Below are 18,566 nucleotides of genomic sequence, written 5' to 3'. Positions count from 1 at the left end.
ACACACAACAGAATGACGGGGTTATCTCGATTTATTGAGACGTGCATATTGATGAGAGTGATATTTATTATATATTGGCTCCCTTAGGTTAAAAAGATTTCTGTTTTACTCCGAAGTGTGGCACAATGTTTGACGAGGAGATGGTGAGCACTCTTGGAAAATAAAAGACATTCACACTGTGGAAGCAGTGAAGCACAATGTGTCCAGTCCAGATGATCCACAAAGAAGCATTGTCTCATTACGCAGGGTGGAGATCTTTTTTTTTTTTTTTTTTTTTAAACCAGCCCAAAGTAAGTCAATAAAAGCAGATTGTATAACATCATTCTCTGTTCAGGTGTCTGATCAGGCTGCCAGGGAGGCCGGCTTTGCTCTTTCTAAAATAACAATGTCTCTCCAGCTCGCAACACAATACAGTCCGACCCAGTGAAACACTGACTTGACGGTTTTCGTTCTCTTCGGTGTAGAAATGTTAGTCATGTTCGGTCAACACGGAGTCTTGTAGCTTTGCTGTGCGGACCATAAAAGGGTAATTAAGGGAAGGCTTCAATTAATTTCGAAATTTGAGTTTCCTTTTTAATTTTAAGGGAAGAGATCTAAAACCAATTAATCTGCATCAGACTGTGACTTAACACTCATTAGAGATTTACTGATCCAGCGCAGTCTTTAATAAAGCACTAATTAGGAGGCTCATCTATTCATCAGCCGTTATTACTCAGATTTTCTGAGATAAACTGCAACAGAAAAACTTCTTTCACGGGAGCTTTTTCACTTAACATCAAAACAGCGTCACGCAGGTTCAAATCACATGAACAGTGGCAGAATTATTACAAAAGAAAATGTGCATTGTACTGCAGTTCCCTATATAATTTTCCTTTAAGTTCCACCTTCCCTCCAACATGGTTTGGTAAAAAAAAAAAAAAAAGAAGAAGACTGGTTTGAACATTTGAATGTATCATTTGATCGTAATCACGTTAACAGAAGACTGTGGCCGTGAGTGGATCCATTGAATTTAAAAGAGTAATTGGAAAACTAGCAGACAGCGCAGCTCCCCGGGGGCCCGACTAAACTGTATTCTGAGTTCTCCCCCTGGTGATCGCATGGTCTCCTTATTTCTTTTTCGGTGCATTGGGTGTGTTGAATTTGAAAAAGATAATGTCCCCGTCCTCCACGATGTAGTTCCTGCCCTGCTGCCTGTACTTCCCGGCAGCCTGAGACAGAAAAAGATTAAATCAAAGACGGAATATTGTAATTGCATTCAATGTTTCCCAAAGATTCAACGGTTATCAACGGGAATACAACCTAGCAGCGATTCAGGCATATAAATAGGCTCCACACAAACACCCACCTTGGCTGCATTTTCACTGCCCTCTTCTTTGAAGTCGATGTACTTCATCACTTCAGCCATGATGAAGCCTTTCTCAAAGTCAGTATGGATCTTTCCGGCAGCTTGCGGAGCCTTGCTACCTTTCTGTTGGAGCACGGCAGAACAGACAATCTCAAAACACATTATCTGAACTATACCAAGAGAACAAACCTCAGCACAAGGGTTTGTATCCCGATATGATCAATATGTGATGTCGATGATTTGAGTTCAAAAACAGTTCAACCGAAGAGAAACGCATGAAATAAATAAAAAAAAATCTTTAAAAAGCAGGATTCAATTACATTCTCGTATGCATACGAGTGTATTTTCACTCACCCTGACGGTCCATGCTCGCACCTCATCTGGTCCCGCTGTGAAGAAGTATTCCAGCTGCAGTGCTGCATAGCCGGCCTTTATTATTTTGGTTAAAACACTAGAGACACACAGACCAATAAGAATAACTAGTTATGATGAAGCAGCTTAAGCAAACGTACAGTTTATTTTTAAAAGGTGTATTTAACGATTAAAGCTAAACATCTTTAATTTGTTTGAACAAGTATGGTCGAGTTATTTTAAGAACAAATTAATTTGATTTATTTTAAGAACACAAATCAATTATTTGAATCAACTTGTTACTGACCTGTTTATATATACAGAGTCAATTTTAGGGTTTGCCGCTCACGTTTTGTTTTTAAACTGAATATCTTTGTATTTTGGACTGTTGATTGAACCTTCACAAGTTAGGAAGAATATTTGATAGACTGAATGTATGAATCGTATGAATAACTGGAAGACTAATCACAAAAAACGAGAACCTGATAAAAACAGATTCTTTTGGTGATGTGGCGAGTTTTTGTCTGACCTCTGCGTCTTCTGTTCCTCGCAGTATTTCTTCTTCTCCTCCTCTTCCTCCATGTCCAGCAGTTTAGACTCCAGAGCTCCACTCACAGGAATGACGAGAGCACCGGGATCATGAGCATCTACCCACTCCTTGATCTTTGCCAACCTGAAAAAAACAGGCAGCAGGGGCAGTTATTCTGAGGGATCAGAGAGACCTCCAAGCAACCGAAATAATAATCTAATCTACACACAGCAAACATACCACTTGTTCTTTTTTCGGATGTAATCCTTCTCTGAGAGATTAACCAGGTAGATCATGGGCTTGGATGTCAGAAATAGGTATTTGTTCAGTACCTCAATCTGTGGAGAGAATAATAATTTAAATTTTTTTTTTAAAAAAAATCAGGAGTTTATTTCTGAAAAAGACATTTCAAATATTTTCTCAGGGACATACGTTATGTGACTGAAAAGATAATGGACATTTTATCCCAGTGAGTCTCATCTATTCATGCAGTAAAGACCAAAAAGATAACTTTGTTTTACAGTAAAACAACCCACTGAGAGAGAAAGCAAAATTACATCATATGCCAATCTCTGTGTTTCCATGTACCTGGCGTTATATATTTTAAAAGGGAAATTTTTTTTTTTTATAAATAAATAAAATAAAACCATGAAAAGATCACAAAGTCTTTACACTAAGCACAGGCAGGTCTGTCCCGACTATTACATAATCTCTAGGTCATTATTATTTGAGCTTACTGCGGTCTTTTTGCAGTATCGTTTTCATTCATCTGTATAAAAATAGCAGGACGAAACTAACAGAAACATCACACTTCCGCGTTATTTTCTAGCATTTGAAGTTTGACTGACGATCTTTTAAATGACATCGTCTTGTTGCATCCAAAGTGCATTTAAAATGGGGGACTAATCACTTCCAAACGCATCACACGAACACAATACAAACATCGTTACCTCTTTGTCGTTCCAGTCATGGTAAAATCGGACGGGTTTCTTCTCATCCACCACCCAGCTCCTTATCTTCACCATGATATCCTGAAGCACCGAGCAGCGGGTCAGGTGACGGAGAAACACTTTTTCACTCGAGCAGCGACGCAAATGTGAAACAGGACAACAAGATGCATGAACACACTTGACTTACATATTCAGGTTTGAGTTTCTTGTCGCTTCCTCTGACGGCGGTCTTCTCCAGTTTGTCGATGATCGGGGCGATCGTTTCCTCGTCCTTTAGTCGCAGCTCCTCATGGATTATTTCAATGTCCCTCACTGGGTCAACGTTGCCCTCCACGTGGATAATATCCTCATCGTCAAACGCACCTTAAAAACACACAAGCGTTGGCAGCCTGTGATAAATACAATTATATAAATCCAAGAAAAGACATCACATCGGAGAAGCGGAAACCAGAAAATCATTGGCGTTTTTGCTTGAAAAATGACTGAAACAATAAATTCTAGCTTTACAAAATACTTGGACTGAACGCTGTTTGAATTGTTTTCACCCAATGCAGCTGTACAAGACTTTTTGCTAAATAAAATAAGTCTAAAATGATCAAAACGGCATTCATATTAGAAACTTGCTCAAAGAACAAGGCCTTCATTGCCAGCTGTCAATAACTGACAGCTGGCCACGGATTCTTTACAGCACTATCAGAGAGTACTTTGATTACAGCAGTGTTTGTGTAAGACTTAGGTGCACATATCTTGTAACTTTTCAATACAAATTCTGCAATTTCACACCATTATTATTACTACCATATCTGTATAAAACTTTAAAAAGAAGAAAAGTGGAACATCTAGAGCAGATAATGAACAAACAACACCCACACAGCCTAAAGACAAAAACTTGTTAAAGAAGTTCTCCAGGAAACAAATACAACCATCAGATCAGGGGAAAAGTCATTTAGTTAATTTGATGCTCTCCACAATAATTTGGTGCTGCACCTAAACCTTACAATAGGAGCGAAAACCCTGTAAAGCAGTGTTGTTACAGGAATAACATGACAAGAGTTGTTGTTTTTTTTTTAAAGTGGGCCTTATTCCCCTTTAAGAAGTGCAGTAATGCCTCCGGCCTTGCGCTCCCGGGACACCTGTGCTCTCCTGTTGGGTTTGTCGCTTTACGGCAGCTGCAGTACCAACGACAACTCACGGGTCATGTGGAAGATGCCGTCACAGGCGCTGATGTGGGAAAGGAAGGCGTTTCCGAGTCCCTGTCCGCAATGAGCTCCCTTCACCAGACCAGCAATGTCCACAACGTTTAGGAAAGCGGGCACCTTACTAGGGGAGACAAAAAGAGACGGAAGAATGATCGATGAGCGAGAAATCCATTGATGTGTTGGGTGAGTTACATCAGCTGTCGGTGTACACACACACACACACACACACACACACACACACTGACTGGTTTGTGGTACTGGCATAGGAAATCAAAGCGATCATCGGGGACCGGTACCCTGCTCTCATTTGGGTCTATCGTGCAGAAGGGGAAGTTTTCGGCAGCGGCTTGGCTTTTGGTCAACACATTGAAGAAGGTGGATTTCCTGCAACAGAGTCAAGGAGAGTGTCAACAGAAAGGAGGACCCCCAACACTCGTTTCCTTTCACCCCTGACAAAAATACGACATACGAATAGTCACGTTTCTTGTAACGCGCTCTTACCCGACATTAGGTAATCCCACAATCCCGATTTTCAGAGAAGTTCCGAATCGTCCGATTAATGGAGGCTGTTTCGGGGCTTCTCCCTTTTTCGGAGGCATCTGAGACAAGTTCAAAACAAAAGCTGGTTACAATCACGAGACAAAAAATATTGGACACCACGCTTCTTCTTTTTTTAAACCGGTGACGCTAAAAGTGAATCACTTTGTGCCTCCAGTCTGCTTGACTGGCTCCACTGGAAAAAAAAAAAAAAAACGTGCAGAAGGCAGCTCGGTCATTCAAACGCAACATGCTAAAGTTAGCTGCTGGCTAACTGGAGCCGAGGCTCGCCACGCGAAAGCCCAGAATATATCTGATTTAAACAAACATTCCTGTCTGCATTTGTTCACTCGTTAAAAAAAAAAAAAAAAAAAGGTCTGAAAACTATTTTGCTGAGAAATCGACTCTTTTGCTACCTTTATGTCTATTTTTTTGTTGCGTGTTCTCCACCACTCCCGATATCTGCTCACACCGCCGCTCCACTGAAAAGACAGCTCGGAGAGGAAAAAAAACAAAGCGGAAGCGTTTTGACGTGAGGGGCCTCTGATTGGTCAGATGGGAGAGCCGAAACGGCGCGTCACAGACACGTTGACCGACTCACTTTACCAAATCAAATATCTAGACACTGAGTTTTAATTGTCTGCTTTAAAATTGCATGTCCTACATTTTTAGTGCATATACACTTTAAATCGGCTGATATATATATATATATATATTATTTTTTTTGTTATTACTCTGCTGTCTGTCTTCCCGTGTTGCATCGCTAGAAGTCGCCATGTTGCGGGATGCGTTCAAGTACACGCAAAAAGCCCATAAGTAGACCGTCATAGGACACATCTCCATACTTAATAATACCCGATGATTAATACGGATCTCGTAATTACAGGTGCCATCTCGTGACGTTTACCTGTTTTAATGTTGTAAATGCAAGCCTTTATATTAGCAACTTCTTATTTCAGACCATCTCTAGTTTCACGTCAACATGTGAGGATTTGATGCTCGTCTTGCTCTTAGATGATACTACACTGAATATTATGGAGGTTTTGGACAAAGACAACATTTGTAGATATATCAATTTGGGTTTTAGGAAACTGTGATAATTTTCTGACACTCTGTAAACCAACCAATCAGTTAATTGCATCCATCAGTGTTTTGATTCCTTACATTTGCATTCAACGACTACTTCAGTTCACACTGGAGCTGTAACAGAATTTGTAACTATAAAGTGTCATAAAAAAAAGAGATCACAATGACTGTGCATGTGTAAAGATTAATATTTTCATTTGTCACTAGAATAAATCCAAATGTTTGATGGGACTTCATAAAACCAAGGGCAACGCATCCACTGCAGTCTATAATACTATGAATAAACGATGCAACAAATGACCCAAGGATTTTATTTTTTTTTTTTTATTGCTTATATACAACAAACAAAAATGTACTTTTCCACCAGGTAAAGGCAAAATCAATAAAGTAACATGGCATTTAAAAACTGTCAAAGAGCAAACTAGGATCTTGACAGTTTAAGAAGTCACCTACATATGAAGAGCAAAATGAGAAGTTGTACTAAAACAGACTCCTTTGATAAAAAAACAAATCAGTCGAGTCGATACTAAACGAGCCAGCCCTTCGTTCAGTTACCGCTGCCAAACAGGCTGTAACTTCAGTTCCTTTTTGTTGGCTGGTGGGTTTCAAAAAATGACAGATTTCCAAGAAAGTGAGGTTAAAAGTGATTCATATTTAAACAGTTCTGGAGCACTGGTTCATTTCCACGTCAGTCCATTTTCTGACATTAAAATTTTGTCCAAACTCTGTTTTCAGGAAACTTCCTACACGCTCAGAAACGAGCATTTCAGCACTGATGTTGCAGTGCTCAGACAAACCACCTTTTTAGGAAAATTGTGTTTAACGTTTCATACATAATAAACAGATCCAAAATTCCTATTACCTTGATAATCTGGTCAAAACGTAAAAAGAAAACAAGCATCCAAACAATAACACTGCTGTTGATTCTTCTTTCACTTCTCAGTAGTGACCTGTAAAAAGAAAGAAAGAAAAAAGACTGATTAATTCAACTGTTGCAGTGACAACGTGTGTGTAAATGTGATATCAATATCTGAATTTCATATAAACTGTAAATGCTCTAATCCTTGCGGTCCAATGTCAGAAAAACATGATTCAAACATACGTGGCGAGTAGGACCGTGATCGAGATCGGGAGCGGTACCCTCTGCTGTAGTAAGGAGATGGAGATCTGCGTCTGCAGGGGAAAAACAAACACTTTCATGAGTACCACCTCTTTCTGGACCACATCAGTTTAAGTCTGTTTTAAAAGCTGCATGTGAAAATGCATCAATAGTTATGAGATACTGGAAAAGGAACTCGCCTGTATGAACGGTACTCTCGGTCGTCATAACGATCATAGTCACGATCATAACCTCTGTCGTAGCCTCTGTCGTAGCTCCTGTCGTAATCCCTTGATACGCGACGTGAGGAACCGCCGCTGCCGCCGCCGCTACCCGCCGCCGCCACCCGCCTCCGCCACCGCCGCCGCCGCCACCACCGCCGCTACCCGCCGCCACCACCGCTGCAAAGGCGTAGAATAACCCATCACCTTTATTGTTCCCTCTGCCAGGAGTAACAATAATAAAAAAAAAACATTCCTGCTCTAACAACAATGCGTCCAGGTTCACAAACACTCACTATGTTGGCCGTCCCATGTAGATTCCAGGAGTGGGTGTGTGGGCGCGTTTGGTAATTGAGAAATCCACTCGGATCCTGCGTCCATCGAGCTCCATGCCGTTAGCACGCTCCTTGGCCTAAAACACAACAACAACATCATCATGGTGAGAAGTAGACTTTTTTTTTATCCATTTAACTTGACTCCAATGAATTACAGAGATTTAAGATAAATAACCCTTTTAAGCAGGGGTCTGGACCTGTTAATAAATCATTCTAAATCCTAGTCAAAACATCTTTCACGTCTTTTTCTGTCAGTAAACATGTTTTCTTTCTCATTTATCCATTATTTACATTATACTTCTTCAAACAACAATGCAAAACATTAATCTGCCCGAAATGAGTTAAATTTGTTATTATATATATATATATTAATATGTATTTAACTCATATATAATATATATATATATTATTCAAGTACTTAATGACATAAAAAATGATTTACTGTGAAAATAGGAGGTAGAGGTCAACATTATTAAAATATTAAATGCACGTCCCTGCCTTATCCTCCTTACCTCCTTAGCGTCTTCAGTGTTCTCAAAGTAGACAAAGGCAAAACCTCTTGAGCGACGTGACTGCTGATCATACACAATGTTGACATCACTCAGTGGGCCATATTTAGAGAAAACCTCCCTCAGGTCCCTCTCAGTGGTATACAGACTCAGACCAAACACTCCCAGACACGTGTTGGGGTCTGGGTTGGCCTGTGAGAGTAAACAAGAGTCAGAAATCTGTAAAATGTAAACAAAAAACAAAAAAAAAGCTGTTGATAAATGCATGGATGGATGATCATAACCGAACAAATAAAGTGCCGTTTTAGTATAATGTGACATTTTCGAGGTTTAAGAAGAGAAATTTACACTGTGTGAAGTGGAAGAAGCACTTTACCCTGTTGCCAATGTGTCTGCGACGATTTGACATGGGGGAGCGGCTATGGCTCCGACGCCGGCGGTACTCTGAACTACGAGATCGGCTCCTGGAACGACGTCTGCGGGAGCGGGAACGAGAACGCGAGTAGTGCCTGCGGGAGCTTCGGTGGGACCGAGACCTGGGGACAGAAACACAAGATTGGACACAAAAGCTTCCGAAATATAGTTTTGGAGTCTAAATGTCCGAACCGACTTTGAAAACGCTCTCTTCGTGTGTGTGTACATTATAAAACTTACCTGGATTTGGACCTGGATCGAGAGCGAGATCGGGACCTGGAACGACGGGAACCATCTTTGGAGCGTGCTGGTGAGCGGCTGGTGGATTTCACCGAGCCTCGAGGGGACGCACTCCTCGAACCAGCCCGCGAGTCCTGGACAGACCACACAGAGGTCAGAAACACCCTAAAGCCATACAACAAGAATAAAGGGCCAGGAGGTGACCGCGGACACCTCTTTCATGCCCCTTTCAGAAGGTGTTCACCAACATTAAAGACGTTTAGCAGGTTTGACATTAATTATTAAGAAATTTGCATGTATATATAAAAAAAAATTATATATTGCAACAGATAAGTTCATGTAGAAATTAAGCAATTTAGCTGAAACAGATTGCACAAAAGTTAATCTAAAAGGAATGGAGGGATTGACCAGTCTTGATACAGAGAGGGAAAAAAAATAAAAAAATTGTGCATGCTTAAGAGAAAGTAACAGGATGAAATAAGAATAATAACATAGCAGGCTGTTAGGAATTTACTCATACCCTGGTAAACTTCTGATCTTAACTTCATAACTTCTTTTACTTCATTACTTCATAACAACCCTTCATTTCTTCTTTCTTCTGTTTGAAATTATGACTTCTTTTTTCCTCCTCTTCCCCCATTTACCATCTGCCATTACAACACTAGAAGTGGGGACAGATCTTGATCGCTTCTGTTCAGCATCCATTTACATTAGCATGCATCAACACCACCATCAGCGTCAAACAATAACAACTTCACATCTTCCGCCTTTTTCTTTCTTCCAACCTCAACCTTGACAAAGAACAAACAAGGGTGATAAGGCATGTTGGTTTATGTTAAAACCAAAAAAGTACAAAGAAAAAAAAACAAACAACAACAACAAAGCCAAGAAAAAACAACACAGATCAAATTATGTGCACGTTTTTTTTTTTGTTTTTTTTTTTAAATGTTAGCTTTCAGCGGCGTTCATTCATCCTTTAAAACTACAATTTACTGGCACATGTGAACGTAGTAATGACTAAAATATGAAGTAAAAGCATCGTATATCGCCTGGTACATATTGATTATTATTATTATTATTATCTACCGACTGCTGTACAGGCCGCGTGTTTTCACATTAGCAGGCGTTACCGCTACGTTGTTTTTTTTTCCTCCACATTTACGATAACTAAGTACATCGAGTATCACCAATGCATACTCAACAGAAAAGTAGTCTTTACGTAGGGACAGACTTCTTTCTGCTTTGAAAGCACGTTTTCATTATGTGCAGCCCGTTATCACTGCTACACAAAAAAAAAAAAAAAAAAAAAAAAAAAATGCAGCTAACCCTAGCTAGCTAACCTTAGAAAGCTTTATTTAAGTCCTCGTGACGTTTATTTTCTTTAAAAAATCACGACTCACCTGCTCCCCGAAGTCTTTCTCGTTGTCGCTCATTTTTTTAAATTTTTTTTTAAAGTAACGAGATGCGTTAAACAGAAACAAGCGTGTGGTGAAGTGGCTCTAGCGATTCATTTAACTTTAACCGCCGAACCCGATTTGCCGCAAAAGCAAAACGCGTCTGTCCCGAACGAGCTTGACGATAGGACGGGTCCGGTGCCTAAATCGGATCGTCTTCCGGTTCCGGTTGGATTTTCTGAATAAAAGTTTCGTCTCATTAAAACTTCTTAAAAAAAAACAACAACAAAAAAAAACGTTTTGCCTTTCGTAATACCGAGAGCAGATATGAACGCAAATTTAGAAATAACCAATGACAGGGATAAAAAAATAAAAAATAAATAAATAAATAAAAAAAAGTTTTTAAGCGATAGTGTAAAAATAATATTTAATATTCATCCCTACATTTTAGACAAGAACGACGTTTTCATGTTAACGTGTTTTCCAAAGGTCCTCTTTCTATAATGCTTTCAAGGTGCACCGTTTGTGTTCTCACGTGCTGATATCCTGTATATGGAGCCACAATTTACCAAATAACATTTTAGATGACAGAACATTTTTTTCAAGTGTGTTTACAACTATTTATTTGGTAAATTTGACTTAAATCCAAACCAGGAGTTGTACTTTCTGGGTTGCATTACAATCCCAGATGTAACAGCCTACCAAGAGGGTTTAGAGGCGTAATATACTATTAACAATAATGTGACCATTTACATCATAATATAGTTTTTAGGTAACCTCATCAAGCTTTATACGAACCCTCTGGTAGCACTGGCTGAGTTATTCAATATATTAAACTCCCAATATTAAAAAAAAAAAAGCAATAATTTATTACAGGGGGAAAATGAAACATTTTTAAACATGATTACAAACATGCATGTGTGTACAGTAGTTCGCTATGGAGTACGCTATAATCTAAGTCTTTGTAAAAGCCCTAAACAGCCTCCTGTAGTAAGTTCATTGAAAAGATTCGGAGATCTAACAGCGCTTCATGAGTAAAACGGAGAAACAAGTATTGAGACTCCATTCATAGAGGAAAAACTATACACACACACACACACTCCAAAAACACGTTCTCATTCAAGTCAAACACCTTCTCAGTCAAGTCATAAATAATTGTAAGACAAACATGTTAATACGACAAGCACTCAATCATGCACTATTTGTCAAAAAAAAAAAGGTCTGAGAGGAGGTATTTCAAAGTCATTGTCTACATTTCACAAAGAGATCGAGTTTCAGTGACTAAATCTTATTGTAGTTTTTTTGTCATTCGCTCTGCTGATTACAACGAGGAGGGGAACAGCCAGATTACACCGAAATATCACTGACCTGCAATAATCCATTTCAATGAAATCTCAGTCCTCAAAACTAACCTGGTTTTCAGCTGTAAATAACCAAGTAATTTCCCCAAAGACAAAAGCATGCTGAGCAAAGGGTGAGAGGGCTGAAGGCACTTCAGGCAGTACTTCAAACAGTAAACTTAACAATCCAAAGTCAGTAAAAAGCAATTCGGTCAGTAGTGCCAAAGTCTGTGTAAAACACACACTTCTTACATCCCAATAATGTCTCCAATTACAACTCAGAGATTAAATTGTCAATATGTCCCATCAGGAAAAGAGACAATTCTTAAGACTAGTGTTTGACATCTCCAGATCAGAGGAGCGACTCTGGGTTAGATCTCAGTCTGTAAAGTCCACTTCTTTGGCCCACGTTTTCTTTTTGTCTTCAACATGTAGTCACTGTACACAGACGTTGCTTCCACTGACAGAGTGTCTCTTGTTAGGCAGTTAGCATTGAGATCACAGCGATCCTCTATAGCAGCTTCTGATTGAGGATCTCCCACATCATTAACTTCCTGAAGAGAGGCATGTGGCACTGTGAAGTAAGAGGCAGATTATAATTTTAGTTTATATAAAAATGCTTAAAAAAAAAACCCAGTTAAAACAGAGCATTACTATATTTAAGATACACAGCTGTAGATCTATATGGAGTTGGTTTTATATACATGGCACCCCTTTAAAAAAAAAAAAAAAAAATCTTGTACAAGTACATGCACGTGAATGTTGGTACAACTTCCTCCTAAAGGCTCCACATGCCGTAACATGGCAAGACATGACGCAATACACCAGCAAAAGCATGGAAAAAGAAAACTGTTAGCATATGAAGAAGGAAGGAAATAAATGTGACACATTGAGCCGTTAAAGAAAACAACGCATTTGGTTTGTACACAAGAAAACCCCACAGGGTCCTTTTAAATGAATACAAAACATATACCTGTTTAAAGGTGAGAGGTCTTCCTTTTGCGAGATAGTCAGCGTATTTACAGGCAAAAACACCACAGTCACTCCCATTCTTCTGCTGGGGAATTTCCTATATGCATAATGTAAAGTTATTAATGTCAAAGTGAAGGATAAAATGTTCAAAGTGTTACATCGTTCATCACAGTTTGACTTACAGTAGCTCTCAAGCTTCCAACAGTCCATTTGGCACCGTCAAGCTCTCTCCCTTTCTTTGCTTTGTGTTCCTCTATAAGGTAGAGTCTGGAAAATCAGCACAATGATATCATTCATTATGTAATAGTCCAAAAAGAGAAATGTCCAAAAAAAAACAAAAAAAACACCACTGAAGTTCAGATAAATGGGGCTTAAGAAGTGGGACTCACAATAAAAGGCTACAGATATCATCATGTCTCTGGCCCATTGAGTCATATGACTTCACTGTCTTTGACTTCAAATCTATCACCTGGAAAGAAAGAGGCGAGAGGGATTAAAACATGAGATGACTATTAAAGTATAAGCTGCATATTTGTGCTTAAAACACAGGGGGGTTTAATTTCGGTTTTGACACAGATCAACAGAAAATACATGTTAAAGTCAAGGATTATCTACAAAGTGATTACAATTTGACTCTTTTTTTTTTTTTTTTCCCTCCAACTGCAGTGAGGCAGCAAGAAACAAATAATAAATCCATATTCACTGATGGTCCGAGTCTGACTCACAGCCATTGCCCAGTGCACGCCCAGATGCAGAGGGACCAGAAGGAGGTCAAAGAGGAAGAGGTCCACCGCTTTGGTCCAGCGCTTCACAGCAGCATGTCCTCCAGCCTGCCCGCCTCCTCCACCCCACAGCTTGGGGAAGAAGAAAGTGCTGAAGGAGTAGACTTTTAATCGTCCTGCTTCATCGGAGCACCGCTCCACGACCAGGGACAGGTAGAAGTTCATCACCTTGGTAGAGAAAGCGAGCGACACATGCATAAACAATACTGACAAAATCCTAGAGAAAGCATATAGCTTACTTTTTACTGACTCTGCAAGCAGCTGTGCTAATTTATTGGTTTCTTAGTTGTGTTAGCAACAAATTAATATATAAATAGTATAGTAAAAGGTTTTTTCACACTGTACTGCTCACATTTGTATTCACCACATTTTGCAGTGCTAATTTGGGAAAGCAGGTCCAGCAAAAAAATGTGTTTCCACAGCGACAGTCTGCAGGAGCTGCAGTCTATCAAACACGGACACAATGCACATAATTCTTTATGAACCGTGTATCAGCGTTATAGTTGCCGTAAACTGTCTGGTTTGTGCAAACGGTGTATTTTTGGCAAAATTATAAATGACAATAAAGCGATTTTGACGAAATGTCTCCATTTTAAACCTAAAACAACAATGACAAATTTATATATTTTTTTACATTGATATAATTAGTCAATTCTTTAACTGAAAACGTGCCTTTTAAAACTGCCGGCAGGTTGTGGGGTTCAGTGGTTTAATAATACACAGATTCAAGTGCAATAGGAGGGTTTTGAAGGGTACAATTAATCTCAGTAGACATGATAGATATAAAAGCGCTCGTTCGACGTCTCACCTCATCGTTGAGCCAGCCGCCTTCCTGCAGTGTGGCCAGGTCTCTCTGTGTGATGCGAAGTTTGAAAGCTGCACTTAGTACCAGGTTGGGGTCCCTCTGAGCCAGCGCGCCACTCAACTCCGCTGCCATTTCCTAAACACAGAGACAATCCATGCATGAAGTGAAATAAACTGCATCCACGCTTTATTCAACACGGGCAGACATCATTAAACTGCAAAACATTTCATCTCACCTTGGTCAGCCTGGGGATGTCCTCATCACTGTGCCTTGTAAGTGCTGTGTGTGAAGAGTGCGTGTCAGCCTGGCTGACAGCGGGAGTGTCTCTGTCCACGAGATTGAGGCGAGTAGCTACTTCTGTGGAAAGGTCCAACTCTGGTGCCGGTTTCTGCTGCAGCACAGGTCCACATTACAGACAGGACATATTTTCATTTCAAGCCAGAATTATAACTCAGTGAATGCTTTGACATGTCAGAAGAGAGAAATGAATACCTTTGTATATCTAACAGGCTGTGTGTCCTCAAAGGCTCCACTGAATGACTTACTAAAAGTAAAGCCACCCCACCTGATGATGAATCATGTAGAAGTTAGACAAATAATAACTCGTCATTAATTACGAAAAAACACATTTACACAAGCGGTACAACACCAACCTGTCCTTAGTCGCAGAAGCACTTTTCCATGTAAACATATTCGGTGCAGCTGTGAAAGAGAGACAAGTGTCGGTCGAGCTCGACAGATTCACTGGAACAGGTTTACTAAAGTCAATGTATTTCAACCTATTTTGAGTCAAGTGACTGTGTGGAGAGATCCGTTTATTCACTGAAAATACAGTATAAAATGGGAGCTAATTGGATAATAATAATTTTTTATAATAATTGGATGATCATTTAAATTATCTTTCAAATATATTTGCTATTTACTGCGATTTTATGGACTAAATGATCAACAGATTAATTTTGGGGGAAAAAAAGGGGATTCATAAATAATGACAAAAACTGCAACCTTAATGAGACCTGAACCTCTGAAATAAAAGCATCATATAAAAGTAACAAAGCAAATGAACAGACTACCAAGGGTTGTTTTGGATATAAATAGGTTCCACAGAAGGGTCCCACCTGTGTATGCCACCTTCCTGGGCACTGACTGGAGACTTTTTCCTGAAGCAGCAGTTTTGTGATCAAGTTGTGAGAGCAACTCACTAGAAGCAAAAGGAAAATGATCAGAAACTAATCAGCTCGTGTCCCGAAGCATATTGTTGATGAAGTTACAAAAAACATACACTCACTCTTGTGGTTTTGTTTGGTTGAAAGGAAGGGGTCGGCTTTTGCTGTATTTCTCTGAGACCATCTCAAGCAAGCGCCTGTAGTGCTCTTTATTATTTTGCTTTATGGCCTAGAGACAAAAACCCAAACACATGATAATTAAAAGAGCCAAACGGTACATACTGTTCAAGCTGGACTCGTGGTGTTATGAGGTGGTGGTGTGATTTTCTTGGTAAATATACTCCAGAGTAAATACATAAAGTTTGAACGCTAAAGTTAAAACCAGTTAACTGTACTCGTGTTAAAGTAACTTTGTATTGTAGTTTACCTCTTCCACGGTAAGACTTGGCTTGTAGCAGCGGCTGTGTCCAAAGCCATTGCATGTTGGGTCGGGATTAGCATTTCCCATCCTGAGGGCCGGCCTCGAGGGCAGCAACTGGAGGGAGCCTCGCCACTCCCTGTCCTTCCCTCTGTCTGGGAGCCCTGCCGGGAGCGCTGTCCCACTGCATTAAAAACAAAGTTACGTACATTAGCAAGGGTGCATGGTCAAAAGTTTATATTCATTGGTAACGTGAATGGACAAGGCAGACCGAAAACGGCACGTATAAAGGGTATGCAACAGGAGGTAAATGTATTATATATTAGCAGTGCAGGAAGAATATAATGAAGCTCAAATATTGGATCACTTACCTGTATTTCCTCATTAAAGGAGCTGAAGAGCTCTGAAAGGGATTCTTCCCACCCCTTTCATTCATGCCACTAACTGGTTTATCTGTTCAGAACGAACAAAATAAACCAAAGGACAACGGTGAAATTGATAAAAGGGCTCCACAGTAAAGGGTGTGGAAAAGCCAAAGTGCCATAAATACAGTAAATGGCGCACCATCTATTTTCCTACCGTAACATCCATCCTCACTTACCCATTCTCCACTCAGTACTGATCAGCCATGAGGTGTGGAGCTCATCGATGCCCATCAGAGTGACAGGCTGAATCAACAGAGGAAACGCAAGGTAATTATAGGTGGAGAGTAAAACTCGTGTGTAAACGACAAAAGTGACAAACTAGATGGACAATTATGTTACATACAAAATGTTGTTGTTTTTTGAGAACTTGTGGTCAGATGCGCAACCGATACAAGACAAGAAGTCTACCTGCACTAAACTCCAAATGCACGTGTCTGTATGCAGCAGACAGGGAACCCACCTGTGTCTGTTCATACTGCCTGAGCTTCTCACTCCTGGGTGTCGGCGGTTTACGCAGCCTGAGTAGACGCGCTACCCCAGCCACAGTCTTCTTCACGAAGTTGATCACTACATCTGAAGAGACACGGGACGCCACAAATCAACAGTCATTGTCGTTCACGTCACAGGGCTGCTGGAATAGACATAAAGATGTTGTATTTTTTTTTATCTTACCTCGCTTGCTTCTCTTCGCCTCTACCTGGTCGCCCTGGCCAACGCTGTCTGTAACATACACACTGTAACAGGAGAAAGCAAAAACAAAATAAAAGATCACAACCTGCTTTTTTTTTCTCTTTTTTTTTTTGCAATAGTGTGAAATCAACATCATGACGACAAATACACTGAGCCTCTCATATATGTTAATATATTCAAGTGTTTTAGTTGTAAGTTCATTCATGTATTTTTTTTTTTTTTTTAATTATCAGGGAATTTCAGAGACCTCAGGACAGTATTTGAAAAAAATCTAGGCGAGACGACCTTCGTTGATACAAACCTGTTGGGACAAATAACAGTATTTTAAATCACTAATCTGATACCGCTACTGGACTTTCTTAATCTGCAGGTAATTTAGTAACAGCGACAAATGCTGTCTCCACTAAATTTGACGCCTTCAAACATCTCGTTTTTGTCTAAAACAGTCCGTAACCAAAAGATATTCAGACTCTCGAGTTAAATTCAGGACGATCTTTCATGAACAAACCGAGATTCATGTCCGTTTAAAAGGAAGGGGACGTTTTCCGTTTGTGATTATTACGACAACTTCACCAAAATAAAAGCCGAAATCTAAACTAACACCACATCTTCGATTTATGATGTTTGGTTGTTTGCGCAGATCGACTCGTTTAAGTTAGATGAACTTCAGCCACCAAATGTTTAAACATATAACGCCAACAAATGATTAAATAACTACGAGGGGATAGTTAGGGTAACGATCATTTCGCAACCGCCGACCTCTGGTAGTTCCGTTTCGCCGGTCTGCCGTGGATCTCCTGCCGCCGCGCTGCCGCTTTCAAGCCCGGTCGCGTGGATCGTTCCGCGCCGACGTTCCCTCTCCGGGGCAACTCGGTGGGGTTTTGCCCCGCAGCGGGCTCAAACAGCGAAGAGATGCCGCCAAATATCCATCCGTACATCCCAGACAAATACGAGAAAATGGTAACGAGGTCTTCCGCGCGGGCCAGGACTATTTCTACCCCCCCAGATGAGACGTCAAACGACGACCTACGACACACCGCCTACCGTTACCTTAGCTTAGCATCGCTATGCTGAAACGCGAAGGACGTGCGTCATTCCGTGTTGATGTTTTTTTTTTGTTTTTTTTTTACGTGGTGCGAACGTTTTGTTCACCGGCGGGACAACGAGTGGGCGGGGTTGTTGTTGTTTTTTTTGTTTGTTTTTTTAAAAAGTGCAACTAAACACAAACAGCCCCGGAGCAGAAGCTGCGTTTAAGAATTTATTAGACGAACAATTCCCTGACCTCTGAGGTTAAAGTGTCTGTGGCAGATCAGACTCTCATTGGCTGCTGCCCTGCTCATATCTTTTTTTTTTTAACATCGTAATAATGCTCAACATCTTAAGGACTTAAAAGAGACGAAAACTGACTTGGTATCATCTCGTAGCATTGATTAACAATATCATGGAAACATTTAAAACACCAGTCTTTAGTGTCCCATAATTTTGAGTTATCGTTACTATCTTTTATCTTAATCAAGCCTCCTCGGATATATTTTGTCCTTTTCCTGGCAGAGAATGTCTGATTTAATAATCATTAATATCCCTAAAAGGTAAATAAACACCCAATATTATTTTGATCAGGACTCATTAAAATTAAATCAAGATACAATGCTCCTGGTCTGATTGTTATGATTATCATTCGTATAGCTATATAAAAATCTATAAAGCTATATAAAACGATACAAAAACACACGGTTCCCCTTGATCCAAGAAAGCACTG

General features: G+C 40.0%; 3 protein-coding genes across 4 annotated transcripts; all 3 read right to left on the bottom strand.

The window, feature by feature from the left end:
* Positions 1-13: 13 nt before the first annotated feature.
* Positions 14-5,397, bottom strand: LOC138200111 (obg-like ATPase 1). The gene is made up of 11 exons (XM_069152578.1): positions 5,328-5,397; positions 4,876-4,973; positions 4,617-4,758; positions 4,368-4,497; positions 3,363-3,538; positions 3,176-3,256; positions 2,466-2,563; positions 2,226-2,369; positions 1,700-1,796; positions 1,346-1,468; positions 14-1,208 (listed from the first exon to the last, which is right to left on the bottom strand). The coding sequence occupies exons 2-11, from the start codon at positions 4,971-4,973 to the stop codon at positions 1,107-1,109; spliced, it is 1,191 nt and encodes a 396-aa protein (XP_069008679.1). The 5' UTR covers positions 5,328-5,397; the 3' UTR covers positions 14-1,106.
* A 902-nt stretch (positions 5,398-6,299) lies between these two features.
* Positions 6,300-10,393, bottom strand: LOC138200108 (transformer-2 protein homolog beta-like). Its single transcript, XM_069152572.1, has 9 exons — positions 10,216-10,393; positions 8,816-8,949; positions 8,538-8,697; positions 8,165-8,353; positions 7,614-7,729; positions 7,483-7,497; positions 7,297-7,446; positions 7,100-7,170; positions 6,300-6,947 (listed from the first exon to the last, which is right to left on the bottom strand). The coding sequence occupies exons 1-9, from the start codon at positions 10,246-10,248 to the stop codon at positions 6,937-6,939; spliced, it is 879 nt and encodes a 292-aa protein (XP_069008673.1). The 5' UTR covers positions 10,249-10,393; the 3' UTR covers positions 6,300-6,936.
* A 224-nt stretch (positions 10,394-10,617) lies between these two features.
* On the bottom strand, positions 10,618-17,872 carry senp2 (SUMO specific peptidase 2). 2 transcript variants are annotated; one of them, XM_069152569.1, is made up of 17 exons: positions 17,567-17,872; positions 16,790-16,851; positions 16,578-16,690; positions 16,294-16,360; positions 16,064-16,145; positions 15,702-15,876; positions 15,397-15,503; positions 15,227-15,309; positions 14,762-14,810; positions 14,601-14,673; positions 14,344-14,499; positions 14,112-14,243; positions 13,247-13,471; positions 12,911-12,990; positions 12,704-12,788; positions 12,523-12,618; positions 10,618-12,123 (listed from the first exon to the last, which is right to left on the bottom strand). In XM_069152569.1, exons 1-17 carry the CDS (start codon positions 17,743-17,745, stop codon positions 12,061-12,063), a joined length of 1,827 nt encoding a protein of 608 aa, XP_069008670.1. In that variant the 5' UTR covers positions 17,746-17,872; the 3' UTR covers positions 10,618-12,060. The 2 variants fall into 2 exon arrangements, with proteins under 2 accessions (XP_069008670.1, XP_069008671.1); XM_069152570.1 differs by having other exon boundaries at positions 14,344-14,496.
* Between the last annotated feature and the right edge of the window lie 694 nt (positions 17,873-18,566).

The sequence above is a fragment of the Embiotoca jacksoni genome, unplaced genomic scaffold (genome assembly GCF_022577435.1).
Source record: "Embiotoca jacksoni isolate LCO1_2020_lvr unplaced genomic scaffold, fEmbJac1.0.p SCAF_18, whole genome shotgun sequence".
Taxonomy (NCBI): domain Eukaryota; kingdom Metazoa; phylum Chordata; class Actinopteri; family Embiotocidae; genus Embiotoca; species Embiotoca jacksoni.
Note: the sequence above shows the minus strand (reverse complement) of the source record. Positions and strands in the feature narration are given on the sequence as shown.